Source organism: Lutjanus erythropterus, chromosome 22 (assembly GCF_056507025.1).
Source record: "Lutjanus erythropterus isolate fLutEry1 chromosome 22, fLutEry1.hap2, whole genome shotgun sequence".
NCBI classification, from domain to species: Eukaryota; Metazoa; Chordata; class Actinopteri; order Lutjaniformes; family Lutjanidae; genus Lutjanus; species Lutjanus erythropterus.
The window spans coordinates 24,659,507-24,685,113 of record NC_139338.1 but is presented as its reverse complement, the minus strand read 5'-3'; the positions used below and the strand labels follow the sequence as shown (position 1 = coordinate 24,685,113).

Genomic DNA, 25,607 nt, shown 5'->3' with positions numbered 1-25,607 from the left:
TGGTCTGTTAGTTAGTGGTTGGTCTTTGTAGCTAACGTTGGTTGTTGGTCTTTCATGTAAATGTTTCTTTAAAGTATATGTTAAGTTCAGCTTTAGATGTGAAGACAATGTTTTCACAGCTGAAGGCAGAACCATCACTGTACTGTGATGTTGTTCCTCTTCTCTGATTTAAAGACGAGATAATGCCAGAATTTCCACCTGGTGACAAGATACAGTTTCCTTTTTTGTATCCTAATTATGTTACATTGCTTTAATTCCAAGCCTGTATAGACATACTTAATCACAGAGAAAATGCCATCAGTTGCTTAAAAAAGAACCAGAAGCTGTTGAAATATCACTGAGAATACTTGCACACTTTTTGGAAAGTTTGTTCAAGGTCAAATGCTTTTGTCTGTGTGTGTTAAACAGGAAGTAAGATCAAAGGTGTGTGACTGTATGGAGTGTGAGCAGAAAAAAGGAGTCTAAAGTCAAAAGAGAGGACTGAATGGAAAGGGAGAGCTCAGAGATAAGCAGGTTTCATACAGACGCCCAGAAAACTTTGATCTCCAGCCTCCTCCTCTCACCTCGCCTAAACTTTCAAAAAAAAAAAAAAAAAAAAAGTAAACCTTTAACTTTTGTCAGCCTTCATACATGTAGGCTAACAGAGGCTCAACTTAAGGTGGAAGATGTGGGATGTTGGTTTGAAGCTCCATAAACCCTCTGAAGCTGTTTTGGCTGTCAAAATAAAAGTGAATGAATTATGAATTCTATGCGACGCTCTCAAAGGCGGTAACCCCCTGCTGTTGGTGTCCTATTCTGCCCTTTCTCAAACACCAGGCTTGTGTTTACTTACTTGTATTTGTGCTTGAAAATTTCACTCTTAGAGCTCAGTATGTCCTGTATTCCTCCTGTGCCCTGCCGAACTGTGGAAGCTCTTTAACATAGAATAAATCTTTAATGATCCCCGTGTAGAAATTAGGCTGCTGCAGCAGAATGAAGACAGGAAACGGGAAATAAAGTGCAGCACAGCAATCATGTATTGTGTAAATAGAAATCAAACAGCTGTCATGTTATGTAAGAAATAGGTATGTAGGCTGTAATTTAGTTTCGCACAGAGCGTGCCTTAAGATACCAGCTGCTCTTCACTACAAAGCTCCAGGTCAAAGGTAGGGCACCATATGGGCACCAAAACACATCCAACGTTTCCTCAATTATCACTATATTAACTTGTCATGAAACCCCCCAAGCAGCCAGTATGCAGAGATGTTAAAGGGATAGTTTGGATTTTTGTGGGATTATGTGAGGCAGTTATTCATGGTCAGTGTATTACCTACAGTAGATAGCTCCCAGTGTGCAGGGTCAGCAGTAAAACATATTTTAGCCCACCAAAAAAAAAAAATCAATATTTACAGTATTTTCCCTGCTCATCACCACACGGCCTTTTCTGATCGGAAAACCAAAGCAACCAAACTCCATTGGCAATATTAGTAATTTTACCTCACTGAAAACTGGAGTTGCTGGTCTGCCGCTGCCTCGATCAGGTAGTTTGTTTGTGTTATTGTGTGACTTTGGTGAATCAGAACTAACCCTTTAAAACACCGAAGTCACACAATAACACAAATTAACAGATCAAAGCAACGGTAGATCAGCAGGTCGCATGTTCTGCATAATAAAAAGACTGATTTTGTCAATGGAGTTAGGTTGGTTTGGAGAGATTGCTCTGTCAGATGGCAAGATAAAGCAGTGAAAATATTATAAATATGGGATACACACATCACATTGGCTTTCAGATCATATGTCAGCTTTGCCACCATTTTGGTCCAGTGAATACTGGCCTGTAAACATATACATGTAAATGAGGGAGCTGCATTTTGTCTTGATAAAAAGCACTAAAATGTTTCTCAACCAATTTCAATTAATTGTTTTTAATATTCAAGGCTTCATAATATATATATGGAGTAAGCTAGACTCAATGTAGATCATAAACCCTTGAATAATAAATGAGTTGCTGAAATCCAGTTTGGAAATACATTATAGCACATTATAGTGCTTTTTATCTAACATAATGACAACTCCCCGTTTCTGTGTATTTGTTCACAGGATAGTCTTGACCAGACCAGCATGGTGGTTCTGATTTCTTTACTCATCCATGACAGTAAACTGAATATCTTTGGGTTGTGGACAAAACAAGACATTTGAGGACGTCATCATGGGCTTTTGGAAACACTGATCAATATTTTTCAACATTTTCTGACATTTTACAGACCAAACAACTAATCGATTCATTGAGAAAATAAGTGACAGATTAATCGACAGTGAAAAGAATTGTTAGTGGCAGCCCTTTTCAGCAAGATAGGATATCTTTCAAAGTTTTGTAAAAAGTGCATAACTGAAAAGGTCACTTTTCTCCCATCTGTCTTTCTCCTTCCTGTCTGTATCGAAGGTGCGGCCTATCGGTTACGATGGCAACAACCCGACGTCGGTGGCCGAGTGGCTGGAGTCGCTGGAGCTCGGCGACTACACCAAGTCCTTCCTCATCAACGGTTACACCTCCATGGAGCTGGTCAAGAAGATCTGGGAGATTGAGCTCATCAATGTAAGTCATTTTCACCTCCTACTTCCGCAGTCCTGAAAAAAATGCTGATTTTAGAGGATAAGGCCTGTGGATAGTCTATTTATTTCTTGCCAACAACTCCCATGAAAAGACCAAAGTATTGTCTGTGTATCCATCCTGATATATCTCATTCCTCTGTGTCACAAACCTGCATTGTGAAAACAAACTGTAGTTTATTTTAAGTAGATCCCACATACAGGCGCACCATCCTGCTGCTGCTGCTGCCGCTGCTGCTGTAAATACTCACCAGTACACCACATATCTATTAATCCACAGCTGAAAATAGTCCCCAACAGTTGCTCAGTTCTAACCACAGTGCCTGGCTGTTTTAGGAAACGACTGAACCTTTTTAAAAAATGAAGCTGTGTTTGTGACCTGATTTAAAGGCACATTCCATCAAGTTTCTACATTTGAAAATCAGTATATATCAGCGTCTTAAAGTTAGAGAAAATAATCCTGATGATGGTTTGATGAAATAATCTTGCTCTCTCTTTGTTTAGAGCTTTTAACCATGCCTCACTGTCGTCACCAGCAGTTGGTTTTTGTCAGTTATGCATTTGGATGCACACTACTACTACTTTTCCTCTATTAGTCAGAATTTGACAGTATCGTCAATTCAGTATAGATGAACAGTAAACAGCATTTTCTGTTTAGATGTTCTGAATTTGTCCCTATTCTGAATGTAACATTTCCCAATTAAGACGTGTGATATGTGTAGAGAACGTTTGGAACATGCGTCTCTGTGTTTTTACTGCAGTTTCTGACACACAGTCTCTCGCCTGTTTACAGTCAGCTCTGTGCATCGTAAACAAACCAACTAGCCAATGGTTTGCAGGGCTGGGATAGAAATGTACACACGGAAGAAAAGCCCACATTTTCTGGTTGGAAGGAAAATCACACCTACTTTTAAATATTATGGAAGGTTATTATTAGCAGGTTTTTGGATATGTTGAAAGATGTGCATCATTATAATATATTCAAATGTTATTTATTAGATTTTCAAATATTTACATATTAAACAATACTGGAACCCTGCCCGGAAGACTGGCCAAAACACCAAAAGAAGAAAAACAAAAATGAAAGCAATAATAGTTATATGGACAAACAATTTAGTAGGCCTAAATTAAATTAGTACATAAAATAAAGATTCTACATTGACCCTGTGGAGTAATCATTATCAGATAACAACCATTACGTGATATTTATTATAATGCAGACATTAATATAGTAGTCCAGGAATGGTTGCCAAACAAGCCCTGAGTGATTTATCTGAGCTTTTCCAACTTCAAATGACCCATTACCTCTTCAACCCAGCGGCTATGGATAAGGAGGGGAGCTAGAATTCCAATTATACAGAATGAGAAGACTTGCTAAAAGCAATGAGAAAGCAGCAGCAGCCTGGCTCTGAGAGAGATTCACATCTCTGCAAGCTACACCAAAAATTTGCCAGACTTGGGTCTGGGTCTATGGCCTTGTTATACATGTATGTACGTCATTACATAAATCAGAGTATAAACGCCTGCATGAAAATGGGAATATTAGTGTAGTATTCATTTTCATCAGCCACATAAATAGAAATATTGTCTTTGTAAGGCTTAAATTGTAATATATTGTGCATGGATTTGTAGTCATCATCATCATCATCATCATCATCATCAAAGAAAGCAATGCAGAAATGACATCAAATAATGTCTATAATGTCTCAAATAATGTGTTGGTATACATATTTATATTTGGGTATTTACTACACAGGGCACCAGGCATTATGGGAAATGCAGGAAAGAAAAGCCTTTTTTTTTGTTTGTTTTTCCCCCCTTGCATTTCAAAAGTCAAGATATCTCTGCCCAGTTTAAATTTTTCTGTCTTCATTAGGAAGGTACAGGTTGAGTGCCACAGACAGCATAGAGAAGCAGGAAAATACTGAGAAACAGACCAGTACAATTTTAGCTTTGGTCTTTTCATGAATAAATTCTCCTTCTGCAAATTCGACACTTGCTTGTAGAGAGAAACAGCTTTTTTTTCAATCAAATGATGCTATCTTGATACTAATAGAGAAATCCTTCTTGTGTGACAGGTCAAAATGCTCCCTCATAGACAGATAAACATCACTTTTAAGCAGTGGAAAACAGGTTTTTTTTTGGCTTTAATGAGGCAATCTGATGGATATATTCTCTTTGTAATAAAGGACATCAGCTGAGGCTTTGTGCAGCTGAGTGCCTGTTTGTTTCTGCCCCCATCTCTCAGCCTGGTGACAGACTGAATTTGTTTCTCCTGCTCGATATGTCCCACTAGAGACCCATACATCAGCACAAGCTTTGTCCTTTGGCTCTTTATCCGAAACTCGGCTGAAGTCGATGTGAAAAGTTCCCTCTGTGGGAAGGATGCCGAGGCCACACGGTGCAGAATGCCCATCAGGCATTTCTCCTCATTATTGTGCATTTCGTGCTAAGAGTACAAACAGGAAGGAGGTGCATTTGTGCTGTTATATCACAGTCTTCCTGCATCTGTTTGCTTTTTGCTTCTTGTCAAAACAGCCCTTCATCCTGCTGTAGAAGTTTGAAATTTGCAGTAATAAAAAGCAAGTCGATAGTTTGCAGCTGCTCTCCCTTGATTGAATCCTCTCAGTGATGGCGGACGATAACGAGGTTTGACATTTGAGCTCCTATGTTGTCACAAGTACTGCAGGTTTATGATTCAATTTTTACCAACATAAAATCTTCACCAGAGATGGGATTTGCTGCAGTCTGATCTCATCGGAGCGACGTGCTCCTTTGATGCTCTGAGTGTAACGAAATCATGCTCGATTGCAGAGGGCGCCCGCCTGGCTGATTTCAATGAGAGACAGAGAGAGAGAGGAGAGAGCAGAGAGAAGGGGTGTTTTTCCTTCCCAGCAGAGAATAAAGTGATAAAGTGATGAGTGATCAGCTGGAGGAGGTGGAGAGGGAGTTATATAAGCATGTGGGATGCAAGATGTTTCACAGCGCTGGGGATGCCGCCCACATGCTGCGCTAGAGTGTGTGTGTGTGTGTGTGTGTATTTGAATGCATATGTGAGTTAGAGAAAGTGTTAATACATTCTTATGTGTTAATGTGTGCATTTAAATGTAGCATGTAGCAACACAAGCCAATACATACATCACTCTCCTTTCTGTTATGGACAAAAGAGTCTTAAAGACATAATATGCAACATTTCCCAGGGTTCCTAAACCTTTTTTAAAGCATTTCCAAGCCTTTCCAAGCCTCACAGCTGTGGTACTCAAAATGTCACTTTTCCATCACATTAACTCAGGTGTTATTGTGCGATAAACATCAAAGTTTTATGCTTCAAAATGTGTCACCTCTCTGAAAGTGGACTTTGCATCCTTGCTGAGCCAGTAACTGACTTATTGTATTTCTTTATCTAAAAAGCTATCTAGTGAATTAAGTTGTGATTTATTATGAAAGTAGTGCAATTAAAAGTTCAAGTAGTTTGAATTTCAAGTGCTTTATACAAAATCCAAGCACTTTTCAAACCACGAAAACAGTTTCCAGAACCCGTACAACCCCTGATTTTCAAAATATATGAAAAAATACAACAATATATGAAGATAATCCCTTTCAGTCATCATTTATCACCCACTAGAAGTGTATGGTAGTGGCTATATCTGCAGAGATCCTGCCCTCTGTTTGTATGTCCTTGTTTTCTCATGATTTTTCTGTGCTTGAGACGTTTTATCAACCCAAAACATTAGTGCTAGACATCCTTGGAATGAGACTCAGCAATCAGGTACCTTTCTTGTGCATTTGTGAATGGCTCAGACACATCCTACTGATTCTACCTTAAAAATCTGAAAGATGTGCCTGAGAAGCACATACACTACATCCTCCTTCAGTGCTCACATCCTTACTTCCATAGACATGAAAATACAGATAGTGTAACTTTTTATATCATTAAGACACTTTGTTTTGCTGTTTTGGTGCAAAGTCCAATCTAAAAACGGGTGTTTTATTGCAGTTCACAGTAAAAACTCTAGTTACACCATTACTAATACTCATTCACTTCAATCTACAGACACAATCGGCACACATTATTTATTCTGTGAAATCAACTAACGTGATGGAGTTTTGCCACAGATTCACATGTTGACCGGCCTCTTTTACGATGTTTGTTTTGGGAGGGAGGGTGGGAGCAATCGTGGGACGTGATGACAGAAGGATCCTGTCCTTATTAGTGAAGCTGCACTGCAGTGCAGAGTGAAGCCACTAGAGGCTGCACAAGTACAAAACAAGATGTCCATGTAATGTTGAGGAAAGGCATTGCTTCTCACACTTTGAGCTGAGCCTCTTTGTTTCAGCTAAAGGAAACTTTAATGTTACAGCACACAATTTTATATTTAGAGTGGTAACAGTTTAGTAAAAACACTTTTCTACTTCAACAAGATAATCCACTGTACACAAAGACGACTCTATGAAGAAAGTTTGTTTGGAAGAACTTTTAGGTCCCTTCTTACAATTTCACAGAATTAATTGACATTTAGCTATAACCTCATAGGCAGTTATGTAATGTATGACACTAATTTAAGGCAAAAAACAGTGGTGCTGTTAATTGGTACACTTATAAATAATTAATGACATTTAATTGCCAGCATAACCTAGAGACATGGATGCATTACCGCAGGGGTTTCTGAGACTTTTTCATGTCAAGGACTCCCACAGTAGATGCACATTAGACAACAGACCTCCTATTTGAGAGAATTTTGTCTTAAAGAATTCCCTCTGAGTATTTTCAGGTGTCTACATACTTTTGGCCATGTAGCATGTTCGTTTGAAGCAGATATTGATCATGTGCCAGCGCGTGTGAACTGTGTGTTTGCAGTCCTCATATCTGCGTACCTCTGCAGCAGCACACTGTCACTGAAGTAATCTCTGGGGTGATGGAGAGGTCACCACTGTACCTGAGAGAGAGGTGTGTGTGTGTGTGTGTTTGTTTGTGTGTAAGAGAAACAAGGGGATGAACAGAGACAGAGAGAAAGAGGACAAAGAGTCACACAACACAATTTGGCCGCTGCTGTCATGTAATCACCAGATAATCGCCGTGGGCAACAGATGCTGCGGTGTCCAGGGAGACCAGGGGAGGAGCACTAAGCATTGTTGGAGCATTTTAAAATAGAAGGATACAAGTGTGTGTGGGTATAGGTGTGTGTGTGTGTGTGTGTGTGTGTGTGTGTGTGTGTGTGTGTGTCTGTGTCCTTTTGATTGGGCACATATGTGCAATCCTGCTGTTGAGGGATTACAAGAGCATCCCTAAACACCTTTTAATCCTGCCTGTCCACACACACACACACACACACACACACACACACACACACACACACACACACAGAGCTGCAGCTGCTCTCTGCCTGCAGTATACTCTGTGTGTGTGTGTGTGTGTGTGTGTGTGTGTGTGTGTGTGTGTGTGTTTATAGCTGTGTGTCTCTCAGGTTTTATGTCATCAGAATAGATTGACTCATCTGAGTTACACCTGGTCCAAGTTAACTGTTTCATTTAGTCCGAAGGAAGGAGGATTTTAACAGACGATCCCCGTACATAGCAACTTCCGTCACAACAACATACAGGGGTCATAATGCGCAGAAATCTTTGTCTTACTGGGTTAAAATTACATCTACAATATGAATCTCTGTTTTACAGTTTTGCAGAACTACACACGAGGCTGTATTTTATTGACCGACCGTATTAATGTTGTGCTAATAATGATGTTAACACACATCCTTTTGTATAATGTTGTGAGTATACAACAAGTTAACAAACAACAAAAAAAAAGATATAATGAAAATTAATTCGTATTTTGGGACAGTTCACTCTGGAAAAAATCAGTCACTTCATAAAAACTACTGTGTAATGAAACCTAGTTTACTACTCCAGGAAGTTGTCCATCCCTTGGTAACGACCTAGCAACAGAGACAATTTCTAGTCTTTGTTGAGTTGACATTCATGCTTTCTAGACAGTGTGAGGGTTAAATACTGGTTAAATACCACACACACATCTCATCTGTTGTTTCAGTAAATTTAGACAAGAAACTTTAAACAAGCCAAATTTATTTAAAAGACAAAATGAAGACAGTTGCTGACATTATTATCCAAGCTGTCTGCTGTAAACATCCATCAGCATCTACAGTGTCGGTTCGGGTTCTAAAGTCGGGCATAGCAGCAAAAGTTTGAGAACCACAGGTCTACAGAGTGACTTCACGGTTCAACTTTGACCTGAAGGTTTACTATAACTCATGGATGTTTAGAACAAACAGTTTGTGTGATAACTTTACTGTTAGATTTTGTTTGCAGCTTACCTGGTGGACTTCTGTTTATTCTCTGTACAGTTTTATTATTATTATAATAATATGATAATAATTCTTTAACCTTTGTTTTGGGGAAAAAGAAAAGAAACGTCAGTTTCACATCGAAGAAAAAAGGGTGTACATGTATACAGTTATTATAGTCACTGCTGTGATTAGTTGTTTAATCCATCAAAAGAAAAGGAGAAGAGTTGCTGCTTATCTTTGTCATTTATGACAGTAAATGAAGAGTCTTTGGGTTTTGGACAGTTTGTTGGACAAAAGAAGCAATTTGTACATGTTGCTTTTTTTTTTTTTTTTTTTTTTTTTTTTTTTTACATTTTATGTTCTAAACACGTTACATATATTATGAAAATAGTTGCAGCCATGCAGCACATATAAAATTACTCCAGGGACAATTATGACATTTCAGTTAAAAAAGCTGTGTCCTGTTCTGTAATGTTCTGTAAAGTAGAGTGAAAATTAAAAGCCTTAAGACCTGAAATGAAAACTCATTAAATTAGACTTTCTGCCTTTGAATTATTAATTTAATATTAATAATTAATAAGAATTCAGTATTAAAAATGGTTGAGTAAGTGTGCACATACTGCATATAATTGGATTTTTCTTACATTATGCTAAGATTTAACTAATCATATTCCACTGAACGTACTGAGGCAATTTTCTTCTACCTATCGTGCTAAAATTTAAATAAAGCGCAAAGACGATTGACAGCAAATTAATAAGTGATTACCATTTAATCTTCAAGTAATTTATTAAGTCAAATATGAAATATTTGGTGGATACAACAGTCCAAATGAGTTTTTTCTTGCACTCCTTCATGTCAGTCGCTTGTAAACCAAACGCCGTTTTTAACCGTCTTTGTCTTTAGGGAGCTGCCATTTAAGCTGCTTTGTGCCCTTAATTTTCCCCTGAACCCAAACTAATTTAGAGGCCTGTGTCAGGTACTTGAGAACGTAATAATGGCAAGACATTATGACTCTATCAGCCCGCTTTTAATATCACTAGTCTCCTGGTAAAATCTGTCAGCTGGCTCCAGAATAATTTACTGTCATAATCTTCGCCGTGTGAAGCTGCAGGGCTGGAAGCAGGCTGAGGGAGAGGCTTGTTGTTTGGGAACGTTTTCGCTGTACGTCGATTGACATGTTGACTTTGAAAAGCTTTGTATTGAACTCCATTAACACCGTCCGGCTGATGGTCAGTCTGATCAATTACTGACTGAAGGAAAAGGCTCGACTGTTCGGTTAAAACCTGAAGCAGTTTGAAAATATTTGATCTAGATTTGTAAAAAAAAATAACTGGTATTTTTAAAGTTTAGAAGTCTGTCTGTAAAGCCTCAGAAAGGGTGAACGTTTTTAAAGCGACAAGGGTTCCAAAAGGGTTCTCCCTGGAACTATGTGCTTCTGAAGAACGCTTTTTTGAAGAAAAGATTAGTCCAGGGTTCTTTCCGACCAAGGGCTCCATTAGGGAACCTTTTCATTAAATGAAACCTTTTTGGAAGAGACTTGTTAAAATCCTTGAACTCTCTCATCAAGGGTTCTCTGTACCATAATATGAAAGGGTTCTAGGCTGAACCCCTGGGAGGGTTCTAGATGAAACCCACAAAATATAAAAAGGTTCTCAGTAGAAGCCCCTGGGTTTTATATGTCTTTGACATATAAAAAGAGTTCTCTGGAGACCCCCCTTGGTGGGTTCTATATTGCAACACTTGGAGTATAAAAGGGTTCTGGGTAGAACCTTCCAAGTGGGTTCTAAATAAAATCCTCAAAATATGAAAAGGGCTCTCAATAGAACCCACTGTCTTGGTTCTAGAAACCCTTGGAACATACAAGGCTCGGAGTTGAACCCCTCTTGCTGGGTTCCTGTTAGCACCCTTAGAGGGTGGAAAGATTCTGGATAGAACCTCCAGAGAGGATTGTGGGTTTACCTATTACATCATAGAAGAGTTCTCCAGTAGAACCACTTGTTGGGTGGTTCTGGATAAAACTCTTCACAGAAAGGTCTAGGTATAACACTTCAGTTGGGTTCTAGGTGTAACTTTCTGTAGGGGTTCCAAGTGCAACCTTTATAAAAGGTTCTAACAGGGGACAAGCTGAAGAACCCTTTATGGTTCTAGTTAGCACCTTTATTTTTTTTTAAGAGTGTAGCTTTAACCAGACAGTCACTTTGATCGAGAGGTTTTGGGCAAATGCAGCAGAAAAGACAGAAATTACACATAAAAACAGAACCAGTGATGGTGAAAATACAATTAAATAAAAAGACAAGCATAAATCTGTTCTATGAAAATGCTTCTAAAAAAGATTCTTGTTTTTTTAATATATTATTTTGTGTAAGAACGTCTCTTTTATTGAACAGCAGATGAATGGACCCCTCCTGTACTGTACACAGTCATGTCCCTGCAGTGCAGCGAGACACATCCTGTATGAATCCACACGATGGTGCTGCAGCCCCTCGGTTCAGTCGGACCACCTCGTCTTGATGCGAGTGAAGTACAAAACAACTGCGTCAAGGCTTCAAATTGCTCTCGTTTCAAGTGGCTCCTCAGAGAGCCCAGAGCGAAGCAATTAGAAATGGATTTCGTTTTGGAAAGCCACGCTCACGATGGTGGAGTGCAGATAGTTTCTGGTCCTCGAGGAACAATTCCCTTAATGTTTTCTAGATGAGTGGACCCTGATATCACAGACGAGGGCGCCTTCAAACGCGTGTCTGACTGTGTGTTTTCTGTGTCCTTGGTTTCCTGTGTACGGTGCTGAAAATGGGAAGTGTTTGATAGAAGGTCAGGGATTAAAGGAACTCTCTCTGGTCATGCAGTATACCTGTTTGTCCAGATCAGTGGTTGGTTGAGACCCCTTCAGATAAACAAACATCTCATCGCTGCTCTCTGTGACGGGTTACATGGTTATAAGTTGTGAACTGTTCAGTCATGGAGGGATTTTCTCCTATAAGATTGTTTTTTGTGTGTGTAAGTTTTAGAATTCTGACATGGAGAAACTATGGTATTTCACAAGAAAGAAACAAAGATTATTTAAAACATCACTTGTTACAGTCTGACACACTATTTATCAACCATTTTGGCTGTTTAAAGTGACGCAGTGTTTACTTGTAACATCTTGACACAGGTTTCATACTGTTTATCTACTAGTTACGAGAAGTTCAACCAAAAGTGACGCCCCCTTTTCACATTGTTTCATTTGTTACACGCACAAGGAATAATAATAATCTGGTATTCCACAATATAAAAGCAAAGACTAGTGAAAAGGTGGAAAAAACAGTAAAATCTTTGTAACCAAAATTGTTTTTATTTTTCAGATATTCTACTTCAGTAAAAGTAGCAATGTGAAAATTAAAAAAATAACCGATTAGTCGGAAGCTATTTTGATAATTTTTCTAATCTCAATTTCTCAATGCAAATATTCTCTGGTTTCTTTATTTCTCTATGACAGTAACTGAATTTGTGTTGTGGAACAAACAAAACATTTTATTGACTACTACTAGATTACTGGGTTTGTTGTAGGAAGTGAGTCTCTGCAGGTGTCAGCATGTTGTTGCGGTCACAGGAAAGTTTTTGCTATAAGGGGTAGTTAAACAAACTACTACAAGTTTTTAAGTGTCTCAAATTAACACTGATGCCTCTACATGACCTACATAAGCAAACAAGACCATCAGCAGGGAGACTGTCTGTTTCTTATTGTTACTCTTAATGCCTACCACCAGGTCAGCATGCAGAATAAATACTGCTGCTTTTCATTCCAGTTACTGAAACTGAAAGCTCACTTTGATCGATTTAGAACTGAAATTATGACACCCCCATTACCGTGTATCCTATCTTGTCAACCACTGCTCAGATTTATCTTGTGACCTCAAGTTGGAGGGTCACTGACCCCGAGGTCTGGATCCTCTAGCCAAATACAACCTAAAGAGGTATTTTCACGTACAGTGAATATCATCATATCTCTCAGTCGTATTACAGCATGCAAGTAAATATTTGCAGCTTCGTGCCTGTTTCTTGCATGTGAAGGCCTGTTAGTGTGTGTGTGTGTGCCTGCAGGGCCTGACTTGTTCTTGCTTTCCCCACTATTATTACAACATACAAAATGACTAAGTAAGTGTGTGTGTGTGTGTGTGTGTGTGTGTGTGTGTGTGTGTGTGTGTGTGTGTGTGTGTGCGCGTGTGTGCAAATGTGTGTGTGTATGTGCAAATGTGTGTGTGTAAGTGTACGAGGGGTCCAAAATAAATTGAGGACAGTCATGAGAGTTCAGCCTTTCTTCTACTGCTTGTACTCTGTTGCCATGACGGCTACTAGTTACCATAGAGACTAGAGATATGTGCACTTGGTATAAATGAAACGTGTTTGTGTGCATGTGTGTGTACTACTTTTCCTAACACTACTCCAAATACTCTGAATTCTATCTGTGTGTGTGTGTCATGTTCCTGTGCTTATCACCTTCTTTGTCACCTCTCCAAATGGACAGATTGTCTCACATCCCAACACCAGATGGTTCCTGCCTTCGTTAAGACACTGCAGGATTAAACCCTATATATTATACAATCATACCTACACACGCTCGTGCACACTTCCTTTAATTAGTCCAACCGATCTCAGATGCACAAGTTTTCACACCTGAAAGATGTCTACATGCGTGTGAAAACATGCCATCGTGGCAGTTGCACACTCATCTCATGCTCTAAGTTTTCATATGTATGCGATGTGTTGAAAGATGTGAGGATACAGTACGTTCACATACAGCATGTGTGAAAAGAGAGTGAGTTGTAGCGTTCGTGTGGGTGGATTTGCCTCAGGACTGCAGTGTACTTCACCGTCCCTGCCTGCCGATATCTACCACTCTCCCGCAGCCTTATTTGGCGTTCGCACTTCCCGTCGTAGCGCTCACCGTGCCGGAGATAGTGTGGGAGGTGTCAGGAGAGAATGTGTGTGACCCCCCTGAGCGCACCGTGAACCTGTAGTGCTGCTGCAGAGCTGCAGCTGCTGGTCCGCTGCTTCACAATCAACATCCTCACTTGTTAAGTGAGGAGGTAACAACAGGGGTGGATTCATCCGTCTTCAGATGTTTGCTCAGTGTGTTTACTGATGAACATGGATAATGTTTTCTACCTTAGTTTGTATAAAACTTAAGTGAAAATAGAGTCACAGATTTCTCTTCATAAGTTGATAAGCTTTCTTAAATTTTCATCCAAAATGATGATGAATATTCAGTTTGGCTTTAGGTGTTAATCAAATCTCAGCTCTTAGTGAAAACCTTGAATTTATTAAGTTATTTTTTCGTATTATCGTATTAAATATCATAACATGAGGACATTTGATCACTTCCTCATGATTTTTGGCTGCAAAAAGTGATGCTTTTTGCAAACTCTGTTGGAGCTGAGTTGGTAGAAGTCAGTAGCAGCATCCTGACTTTTCTTTCTTCCTATTCTTATAAGTTCTGTTGGACTTGATTTGCAGACATCGCTCAGGTCCATTAGTCGTTTCATTTAGAGCTTTCGACCAAGTTCAACTATCGTGCCAACATGGACCAGTGTGTAAGATTTACAGTGATTTCTAGGCAGAATGTGGCAAAAGATAATATTCATAAGTGTGCTGTCATCCAGTCCTCAGGAAGAGTGCAGAAATTTGAAGAAGTTTTTACCCGCTTGGAAGGGGAGGGTGAGATGAGGTATTTGTAGTCTGCTACCTCATCGCTAGATACCACTAAATCCTGCACACTGATACTTTAAAAGTCCTTAAAGTGCTTGGAAAAAAATATATTTAAACATTTACAATTTTGTGACAACTGGGCAAAGGGTTAAACTCTGTCTCGCAGTGAAGATCAGGTCACTTGATCAAAAGTTCTAGAGCAGCCACTAAATGGACTAGTAGAGGAGATACTGTTATCTAGGTCAGGGATTAACTTTGAAGCACATCCCTCAAGTCATCGCTCGAACCCTTCCTTCAACTTTTCAGAAGAAATTCCTTTTGAATACTGAAAATTGCGAGTTCTCTGAAGAATTACAGACTCAGTGTGATGAATCAGAAATCTCTACTTCAGGCTACATGGAGGGAAAACCCGAACATGGCTGTTCACTGAAAGGATTTTCAGAGTGCCTTGCCTCTTATGCCATCAGGTGAATAAAAGAACAGCAGTTGCTGACCTCTGGACAAGGTTGATTCAATCAGTGATTCATTCAGGTGTTGATCATGGAGTACCTCAGGCCTTCCTCAGTTTAGTGGTCCTTTAATTTTAACTCTCAGCTGATTCTCATCTCTATTGCTAAAATCTAAAATACTAATTTCCCACAATTATTTTTTTCATATTATGGGTCACTAAATGCCATAAAATAGTTAACATGGTATAAATAGAAATATTATTGAAGGGTGGATTTAATCGTGTCCCTAAATTTGTGGTTATGCAGATAAACAGTGATGTTTTACTGGTCCATTTCCTTTAAAATGGCTAGAAAATATTTCTGCATATTTCTCTTGAAATCCAAAAGGAGTAGGGCAGTCGCATGGAACAGATCTTTTTCCTCAAAGTACTGCAATCAGCAGTGATGGATGGAAAAGTTTTGAGTGCATGCGCAAGTTTTACACATTTACCTTTAACAGTATATTTACTTAAAGGGGATTTTTTTTGTTCTTTTGAAGGTTTTTATATCGTTCTGTAGCTTCCCAGCAATATTCTTTGTCTATGCAAAAAATTTGGTCAAAGTATGTATGTTTTAGCGTGTTGGTTGTGAAGAGGAAGACAAATTTAAAAGCCTTTATTATAGCAGCTAAATCCTTTAAAATGGCAACATGTTTCGACCACGACAGGTCTTCATCAGGATTTTCAACATGATGTAAAAAGTTTCTGTATGTTGACATTGCTCTTTATAAACGCCCTACGTTGAGGAAGAGGAAACGCTCTAATCTACATCTACGTCATCTGCTGCTTATGGCTAACAGCTGGGTCTGAGTTTCCATTTGAAAAACCTGGATATGAGCACAGATGAAGTCGCCTTTTAGTTTAAATCAATAGCTGTTTGCAGTGTTTTCTCAGAGAGGAGTCTCCTTCTATATTTCCTTTTTATGCCACTGGATCAGATAAGTGGACGTGTAAAAAGACAGAAATAGTCAGAATGACGTCAAGCTTTGTGGATTGAATTTCATTTGTGTGACATTTGCAGTCACACACATGTGAATATATAGTCTCACACATAAACACATGCTCATATTTAATATAACACACCAGACACAAGCACTGGCACAGTCCCAGTTGAGTCCTGTACTCAGTTCATAGAGAGATAACACTGTAAAAGTGAGCCAGGTTTCAAACGTGTTAAATTTCTTACCCAGATAGGGATATTTGGTGGTTCTGACTAAAACCTCCTGCATGTATTCATATATTACGCACGTCTGCTCAGGTGACTTTGCTGTGGAGTTCATGATGCCTAAAGGAAAATTGCAAAAGAGTAGATGATGGGAATTTCTCTGCTCCAAGCTCTTTCCTGCCAAATGTCTAAACTTGTCTGCAACTGTAGGTGAACAGTAAAATGTGTTGATCTGATCAACTGACTAATAACATACAGTAGTGCTTCTCAAACTTTTATCACATCAAACTGACAAAAATTAGACCACTGACCCCAAATGAGTCCCCCATATGACAAGATTTTTGCTTTTAGATGTTTAATTGCAGAAAATGTATGAATCCCATGACCAGAACAGTCATTATATCACTTATGCACAGAAGCCAAAAACGAATATACTTGCAATTTTTTTTTATGTCGCTATCTCAAGATCACGAGTTAAATATTTCTTTGCAACAAGTTAACAAACATTTTTTTCTCATGATAACAGGTTAAAACATTTCGTTATCTTGACATAACATCTTGTTTTCTTGTTATAACAGCTTAAAGTCTTTATCTCGATAACAAATCTGACATGATGTTAGGTGACCTCCAGCTGGAGGGTTTGGACGGGCATCAGACTCTCAGGGTTGAGGGGCTCCGCGGTGGCCTGGGGGTCAGAGAGCTGACCATGAACTTCAGCATCCCTGGTTCACACCCAACAGGGTGCATTTCCTGCATGGTATTATTTCCTTTACTCCCTCCACTGTTGGTTCTGAAAGAAAGGCATAAATTGTTAAAAAAAAAAAAAAAAAAAAACGTTCGACAGTCTCTCTGATAAATTATCAAAGGTACAAGCTTGTGTACATTGAAACATAAAGAGAAAGGTCGAATGATGATTCCCAGTGAGCATTCAGTGACCAGAACAATCACAGTCTATAGAAACCTTTTAAAACATTCAGCTGTTCAAATTACTTCCCTTTAGATTTTGGGTCAATTTTTGGGTGAATTTAACAGCTATGATGAGATGTTTTGTTCCAAATTGCAACAATGTGTTTTATTTCACACCTCTGATTGGTTCCTTCTCCATAGCAACAGTGGCTAAGGCTAATATGTATTATATTTAGAGGTTTTTGGCAAACAAAATATCATACTCCTGAGATGAGGATCATTAGGTATATATTTAAAGGAATAGTTCCACATTTTTTCACCTTTTAGCTTAAATTTAAAGCTATGATGTGTAACATTTCCACATTAAAATGTGTAAAAATTATAGATTTATGTTGCATAATTAGATTATCCCATGTTTTTCCAATAATGGTTATACCCAGAGAAATATTTGGTAATATGATACATATCACAATACAGAAGTTACAATTACAATATTTGTTAAAGTTGAAGCGTATGTCAAAAAATGGGTGCTGAAGTTATATCCTCACATAAACATCATATTCTACAGATGTAAAAAAAAAAAAAAAAGTCTTTGTTTGGTACAGATTCCCCCAAAAAATCCTGCCATAATTTTAATGTAATTTCTAACAAAAATGTAAGAATTCTAAGAGATAGACCGATCCACTTTTCTTTCAGTTTAAACTCAGTTCACTTTGCCAGGTTTTTTTTTTTTCTTTTTTTTTCCACTCTAGAAAGCTTGTGTAGTTTGTGTAATGTAACTTGTGTCAACCATTGTTCAACCATTGTGGGTCGCTGTAGGATTCTGGCAAGTGACATTTACACATGAAGCTGATAGACTAAGAGATGACGTTCATTTTCATAATTTACCATGATGCATTGCTAGTGTGCACTGTAAGTTTGCTATTTTATTCTCCAAAATGCAAATGTTACTTTTGTTCGTGTTTGTAAAGTGTTTGTCGTGCATTTATAGTGTGTTTGTTGAGAGCATGGAGGTTTATGTTGTTGTCATTTTGTGCAGCTAGCCTAACTCTGTCCTAGTCTTTAAAATCGGAAAACTTTCTGATCCTATTTTTACATTTTACATTGAAGTCATGCTGTGATGATGATACTGTTACTGTTGAACTGTCTGAACTCGCGCTGCACACAAACAAACACATTTACACTCCTTGTGAGCCAGCACGAGCTTGTCTCTGTACGGGCCCAGCGTCTCCATAGTGACGAGATGGAGAGGAGGAGGAGGAGGAGGAGGAGGAGGAGGAGGAGGAGGAGGAGGAGGGAGTGGGGAATGTAAACTGGGTAGAAAGAGAGAGAGAGAGTGTGTGTGTGTGTGTGTAGAGAGAGAGAGAGAGAGAGAGCGCTCAGGCAGAGACATGTAGGAGATGTAGTCTGGCTGCCGCAAGCTGAAGAAAGAGGAGGAGTTGGTGAGCGCTGGAAATCTGCAGAGAGTGAGAGTGAGAGGAAGGGAGACAAAAGCTGGTGGTGAGGAGGCGAAGAGGAAAGCGTGGCTAAAGACAGGAGAGAAAAAGAAGAGAAGGAAGACGCACTAGTCTTGGAGAGCAGAAGAGAAGTGTGTGAGGAGAGAAAACACAGGAGGAGACGGAGAGGAAACTGAAGACCGCTCTTGAACCTTTCATTTGGAATAAGTCCAGTGTTGAGGAGAGGTAGGTAACCCTGCAGGGAGATGGGACAGGGAATGAGTGGTGAAGAAAAAGAAGGGATGAGAGAGAATAGGAAAGGATGATGAGCGATTGATCCTTTTGTTCTTCACTTGATGTTTTATTTATGCATCTCTATGCTCGGCTGGGCTGAGGTGATTACAACATATGAAACGCTTCCATGGCGCTCAATCAACACTGCTGACTAGGCTAATTTACTGGCTGTGTGACTGTGTGTACATGTGTGTGCAGGAGTTTGAGATTTTTGTGCATCCAGTGTGTGGGAGTCCGTCCTCGAGCTACCTGAGAGAATGAACTCAGGGTCGAAACATCGATTGTGCTTTGATAAAACTTGGCTGCAAACTCTTGTTATTCCACAAGTATCATAACACGACCGCAAGTAATGCCTCCTCCCTGCAAATTAATGCTTAGAAATCTTTGATGTATTTTGAATTAGTGCTGCAACTAATGATTATTTTTATTCAGGGCTCAACAATAAGGATTGACCACTTGCCTGGGCAAGTAAACTGCCTTGTCAGGCAAGTAAATTTCATGCAAAAATGTCTTCCTCTTAAATATGGAAATTTCCTGATGTTCTTCATTTATTATCATATTAAACTGATTATCTTTGGGTTTTGGACTGACATAACCAGACAATTTAAGACATCCAGGGTTCAGCACTAATGTTTTTTTCTTTAGTTTTCATAAATCTACTTGCCCAAAGGCAATTTTTACTTGCCCCTATACAAATTATTTAATTATTAGTGGTTATCAAATAACAGCTAAGACTAAAGTTAACTGTCATGTTAAATCTAGAGCTGCATCATCTATAAAATGACAAAAAGAAATAGTGAAAAATAACCAACACAGTTTCTCAGCGTTCAAGGAGATGTTGTTAAAAGTCTTGTTTGTCAGTCTAAAATTCAAAGATTTTCAGTTTGATATGATAATAAGCAGAGAAAAGCAGGACATCTCCATATTTGAGAGCCGAAAACAGCATTTTTGCTACAAAAAAAAAAAAAAACTTTAACTGTAAATCATCCACCATTAATCAAAATAATTTGTTTTTTTAAACTGTGCAAATGAGTTGCAAGATGTACTAGCCCACATGGCATTTTACATGCCACGGGCAAGCCTTGAGCCCTGATGTCACCTTGGATTTTAAGAAACTGGGATGGATATTTTTCTATTTTCCAACATTTTACAGATGTAGCAGCCCTAGATTAAATGTGAAACAGGCATTGTTAACCCCTGTCAGTACCAATGAATCTGCTGATTGTTTTCACGATTAATTAAATAATCTCTCTATAAAAAATTTAATCAAGTAGATGACAACTAATTTCTCGGTTGCATGAGGGTTACTCTGATGGCAAGAACTTCCCTTGACATGGTGCATTGATCATATTTTTGGTTTTCTTGAACATGCACTGCCTGCCAGAAATTGCCTCAAAATCTCATACTTGTAAATGTCACAAGACTCTCTAAAAGGCGAGTTAAATCCCAAGTCAGATGTCAGCTCGGAACATGCCAATTCTTGTCTGCACTTCCAGATGGAGCCAAGTGAAGCGGGGAAAAAGAGCATAAAAGCTATTACTACTACAGTTAGATACACTCATATCCAACTGCTGCCCTAATTTGTGTCCTATCCTCATTTGCATGAACTAACATACTGTTAGAAGATGGTGAGAATCTGGGACGAGACCAAGGAAGAGTATACAGTAGTTCCTTAAGAGGGGGTTGTGGTTTCAAGTTAGTTTGTAAGAGTCTGTGCAGGCATGAAGGCTGGAAATATAAACATTTATTAGAACAATTTTTAATGCAAGCTTTCAAAATGTTCCTCTATTACTTTTTATACTCACCTTCTGCACAAAGTGACATTCTAAAATCACTCCAAGAACAACTTATTTCACCTCAGCTTTGTCTTAAGTTCTCCAAAATCCATTAGCAACCAAAAGTCAAACAGGGAAGATGATAAGTTAGCATTTTCTCACCTGTTTGGACTTGTTTTCCAGCAAAGATCAGGAGAAACAAGGCAACCGTGATAGTGCAGGAAAGGAAAGGAAAGTTTAAGTGAGGACCTTGCGGGAGGTAAATATTAGGAAAGAATGAGACAGGTCCCAGCAGGACGACGGAAAGAGTATTTGTCTTTTCCCAGCTGTTGAAGAACACAGTGGACTGACAAAAGGATTGAGTTGGAAATCCTGCCAGATGCTTTTTTTTTTTTTTTTACCTCTGACGCTGGTTGATCAATCATCAATCATAATCCCACCTCCTGTTCATTGAATCGTCACCACGGCAAGTCACAGCGATAGATTCCCCTTCAGTGACCGGCATTAGTCAGGAGGCAGCCCGGAGAAACCACAGCATGATGGATGATACTGTGAGGGACACTGTGGACGGAGGCTTTTAACACAGAAGTATTGTGTTGATGCTAAGGGTTTAAATGCCAACTATAACAGCTGGTTTTATGCTGTTTTGTTTAGTCACCTCTAGCGTATCGTCTTTTTTTAAGCAAGTCCCAGAATGATTCATGGCGTCAACACTTTTACTTCACACCCTTCAGTCATTTACAGGAGTAGGGGAGAATTTATTTTCAAAGTGTTGACATCTTATTTTGGGACTCAGCTGGGTCGCAAAACAGGAGCACAGACAGTAGAATCAGCTGATCTTTATTTATCCTAAACTTTTGTCCTCATGAGCAGGTTAAGTGAGGCAGCGGAGGGTTAAAGTCTTAAAATTCCTGTGGATATGTTAGCTTTGTGTATGTGTGTATAAATATAAAGATGGCATCTTGAATAACCTCAAAGCAACGAGGTGGCATCATGCTTTAGGTCTGGTCTGTCTAACATTACAGCTTTGATCTCAGTACTGGCTGTTGATGTGGTTTGATTTTTGTTGCCATATCTGATACCGAGGTTCAAACTTAGCCTCATTGTAATGTAAGAGGAGATTTGTGCTAAAAAGTTGCACCATTCATTCATAGTTCAAATATTTATGCCCAACGTTTCCAGGTGTAATAGTTCAGTACTGTAGCAGGGAAAGATGCTAATACTTCTACACACAGGCCACCAAGCCACTAAATTTGGTGGCCCAAATGTAAACTTGAGTCTCTCTATATATATGCACACATATATATGTGTGTGTGTGAGAGACTGTTCAGACTGTTTCTTGTTTCATTTCAAAGTTTTCCCACCATTCATTGGGAATCACAAAGGTGCACACAGCATGGTCCAGAGCTGCAGAGATCACAGATGATGCACATAAGGCTGCTACAAGCATCCTATTGACCTGATCTTGTATCTGTAGCCTTTTTTTTTTCCCTTGAATGTTGCATCAGTATGTTCCATATTTCACCGAGTGTGACCGTGAGCAGCTGTTGTGTGCGAGCCCTACTGTACCTCTGACGTGCAAGGCACCAGACAGCAATGTAAACATCAGTCCACTAGGCCCTGTCTCTGTTGCTATGTCGACCGTAACTGTGTCATTTCATGTGGACATCATATAAGCTGCACGGGTCACAAGGTTTATGTATACATACGTGTAGTTGTGTACATGTGATTGGCAAAAGACCTTGCATTTACTGAAAACCTAATTTAAGATCAAGACCTGCAGTAAATAATGTGACTTATATAAATTATTCTTATCAATTATATTTAAAAGAAAGTCAGTATTTTCTGGTGCAAGGTCAATTCATTGAAAAAATAATCAACAAATTAATCAACAATAAAAATAATCTTTAGTTGCAGGCTTATCTTGGTGATCAAGGAGTTGCAACTTAAAATTTGAAACAATCGTTTGGGAGTTTTAAAGGAGCAATACGTAGCAATTGCATGAATGCATGCAAAAATCAGCAAAGCAGCTCGAACAGCAAGTTGGAGCCATAGACGGTATATTAAATGGGTCAAAATTCTATTTTATGTATGATCTATGGTAAAAGCTTACTAAGATTAGTAAGGATTTTTTACAACACATAAACAGACATTCATTTGGTGAACATTTGGCATTAATTTGAACTCTAATTAATGTGAAACATGGGGGAAAAGCAGTTATTCCAGCCGAGAGGACACTGTGGCTGAAGTGTTGATGTCAGAGTAATGAGTATTTCAACTTAAGATGTTTCGTTGATCTCTGATGACATATTGTGGTCATTTTGTGATTTATCACAGTAAATGTGTTACAGATTGCTCCTTTAATTTGTCATTATTATTTTTTGAATTTTTACAGTCTAAAAAAAGAGCAGAGGTGGATAAACTCTTTGAAGGATCCACACCCAGATAGTACTGCATGCATAAACACACTTATCCATACATGTTCACACACAGCCCGCTGCCCGAGGAAAGCTTGCGCTCCTCTGCAGTGTGAAAATCGGTTCCATCTTGGGGCTTTGAAGTATTTATTAACCCATAAAAAATATCATACACCATTTCCTCTCTCATCATATTGAGAATTCAGCTCATGAGCTCCTCTGTGTGTGGTAAAGAGAGTGTGTGTGTGCAGATAACAAGCTTTGAGAGATCTTGTTTCAACCTTGATCTTGCAGCATTCGGCAATGTTTGCACGCACACACACACACACACACACACACACAGCCTGTGCTTCCAGTCATAGTTACAGTTCTCTTGCTATTAATGGAGATATATCTGTCTCCATGTAGGCGGGCTTATTAACGGCCCACTCTCATTGGCTGCTTGCTCTCTCAGCACCAAAACGAGCCTTCCTATTGGCCCCCGTTATACATCATTTTCAGCACATCACCCTCAGCTGCAACTCCCCTCCGCTCTTCGGTTGCTAGGTAACCAGTGGTCTCTGGTTTCCCTCCAGTGTTCCCCCCCGCAATGTGTGTGTGTGCGTGTGTGTGAGAGTGTGTGTGTGTGTGTGTGTGTGTGTAGGTAGGAGCGGCTGTGGTTCTAAACGGAGCAAAGAGATGAAGCTGAAACCTGGACTCCACTGTCATGAACCCAGCCTTGCTCACAGTTGCTGGCTGCTCTCTGAGGCTTGAGTGTGTGTGTGTGTGTGTGCGCGTGTAATCTATTGAGAGTCCAGGCAAATCAATACTCATCATTCCAGGTGAAAAGCTCCACCTCCAAACAACACACACATTAAGTGAAGGATGGAGTGATGAGGAAGGAGCGAGGGGAAGGTGGCTGGCTGTGATTAAGTATTCAGGGTTAGAAAAATGTCAATATTCAGGGTGAAAAATGAGCCAAGCATTGTTGCTGTAAATGTCTGTGCTTTCACACTCACCGGGAGCTGTGCACATTACCCTCATTACATCAATGCTTTCCTATAACAAACCCTATCGACTGCAAGATGGAAGCTAGTTTTGACTTTTATCCTCTTTTAGATCCCATCTCAGCTGACAGATTTAGTGCCACAGCTCAGGCATGATTATCAGCAAAATGTTTATTCTCACATTTAGATTCCTTGCACAAAGCCACACACTATGACTGTGTTAATTATCATCTCAAGTTAGGACCGTTTCCAGGATTTTAGAAATACTCTGGTCGCAAGTGCAAAGACCAGCCATCAACCAAACTTGTACAGTTTTCGAAGTAAAGGAAGAGTTCAGTAGAGACTCCACTGGTTGCCTGGTAACTGCTCCCAGCCAAATAACAGTCCAGCAAATTAACACCCATCAAACTACAACCTGTCATCTTTACACTTCTGTACTGTACATTCAGTCAGGCTAGCTGTTGCAGGCTAACTATGCTGATGTTTGAGATATTTAGTATATATTTAACAAAAGCACAATCATTCTTTAAGCCCCAGATTCTCCAAAATATTCCAGAGGTCTGGACCCTGATGTCCTCACAGCTCTGTACTCAACCTCCAAGATATCATTGAGACAGATGTGGACTACTTGCCGATCAATATTACCATTCAATTGGCCTGTAATGTATTCTGACCTGGGCAATTTAAGTAACCTTACGCCAGTGATTCTTGGATCTGGAAAAGTCGATGGAAGGATTCTTCAAAGGGTTGAACCCAAATCGCACCATTAGCAGGCGGCGCCTGGAGGGGGCTGCAGGGGTCTGTTGATATCACAGAGGTCACAACCTCCATAGTGTTCGGGGGAGAGGTGATTGATCATATTGACATGAGCCCGGAGAAGGTAGATACACAAACAAAGGTGGACCAATCATATGCAGTTGCTAAGGCTGAAGAGAAGAAACTCATTTGAGTGCAACAGCAGAGACTCTTCTTTTTTATTAGGCCGAATCACTGACACTCACACGCTATTTATTCCCTGTGACAGGCTTTTTCTTCTATCTTCCTGATATATAGTGAAAGAGAGGACAAAGTGGCAAGGAAAGGAGAGGCGAGAGCAGATGATGAGAGGTAATTTGAGGTCAAGGGAATATGGACAGAGTGAAAAAGGATACGAGGGCGATGAAAGGAATATTTAGGCGAGTCAATGTAGATTAAGCAGGAGCAGAAAGACTGATGAAAGTGTTTTCAGTCCCTTCCTCCTCCATCATTAAAACTACGTGCTAGCTTGAGCACAGACAGTGACTGGACTGTTGGTTCCCTCGCCGGGTTTTATGCTCCAGTGAGCCGACCAGCTTCCAACCTCCCCTCCAGTAGGAAACAGAGAAAAGCCTTTTTGTATCCAGTGTCCTGAATGAGAGAGGTCGCTGTTAATGTCCCCAATCACTGACGCTTTCCACTTAGCCCCCTATTGTTGCTCTGGTTTTCTTTGCAAAATATGTCATTTTTGTTGCAGCTGTCGTCATTATTCTGCGGTCGCTCTTGTGTTTAAAGAGGTCACTGTGTTCTTATGATATTCTTGGAAGTT

The 25,607-nt window shown here is 39.5% G+C and overlaps 1 protein-coding gene across 2 annotated transcripts in view; it reads left to right on the top strand.

Annotated features, from left to right (window-relative positions):
- Positions 1-25,607, top strand: part of anks1b (ankyrin repeat and sterile alpha motif domain containing 1B) — a 297,352-nt gene that overhangs the window by 239,308 nt on the left and 32,437 nt on the right. For both annotated transcript variants that reach the window (XM_084710483.1, XM_084710482.1), the window contains exon 19: positions 2,423-2,575. In XM_084710483.1, the coding sequence (XP_084566609.1) occupies positions 2,423-2,575 (153 nt within the window). The remainder of the gene's footprint in view (positions 1-2,422; positions 2,576-25,607) is intronic.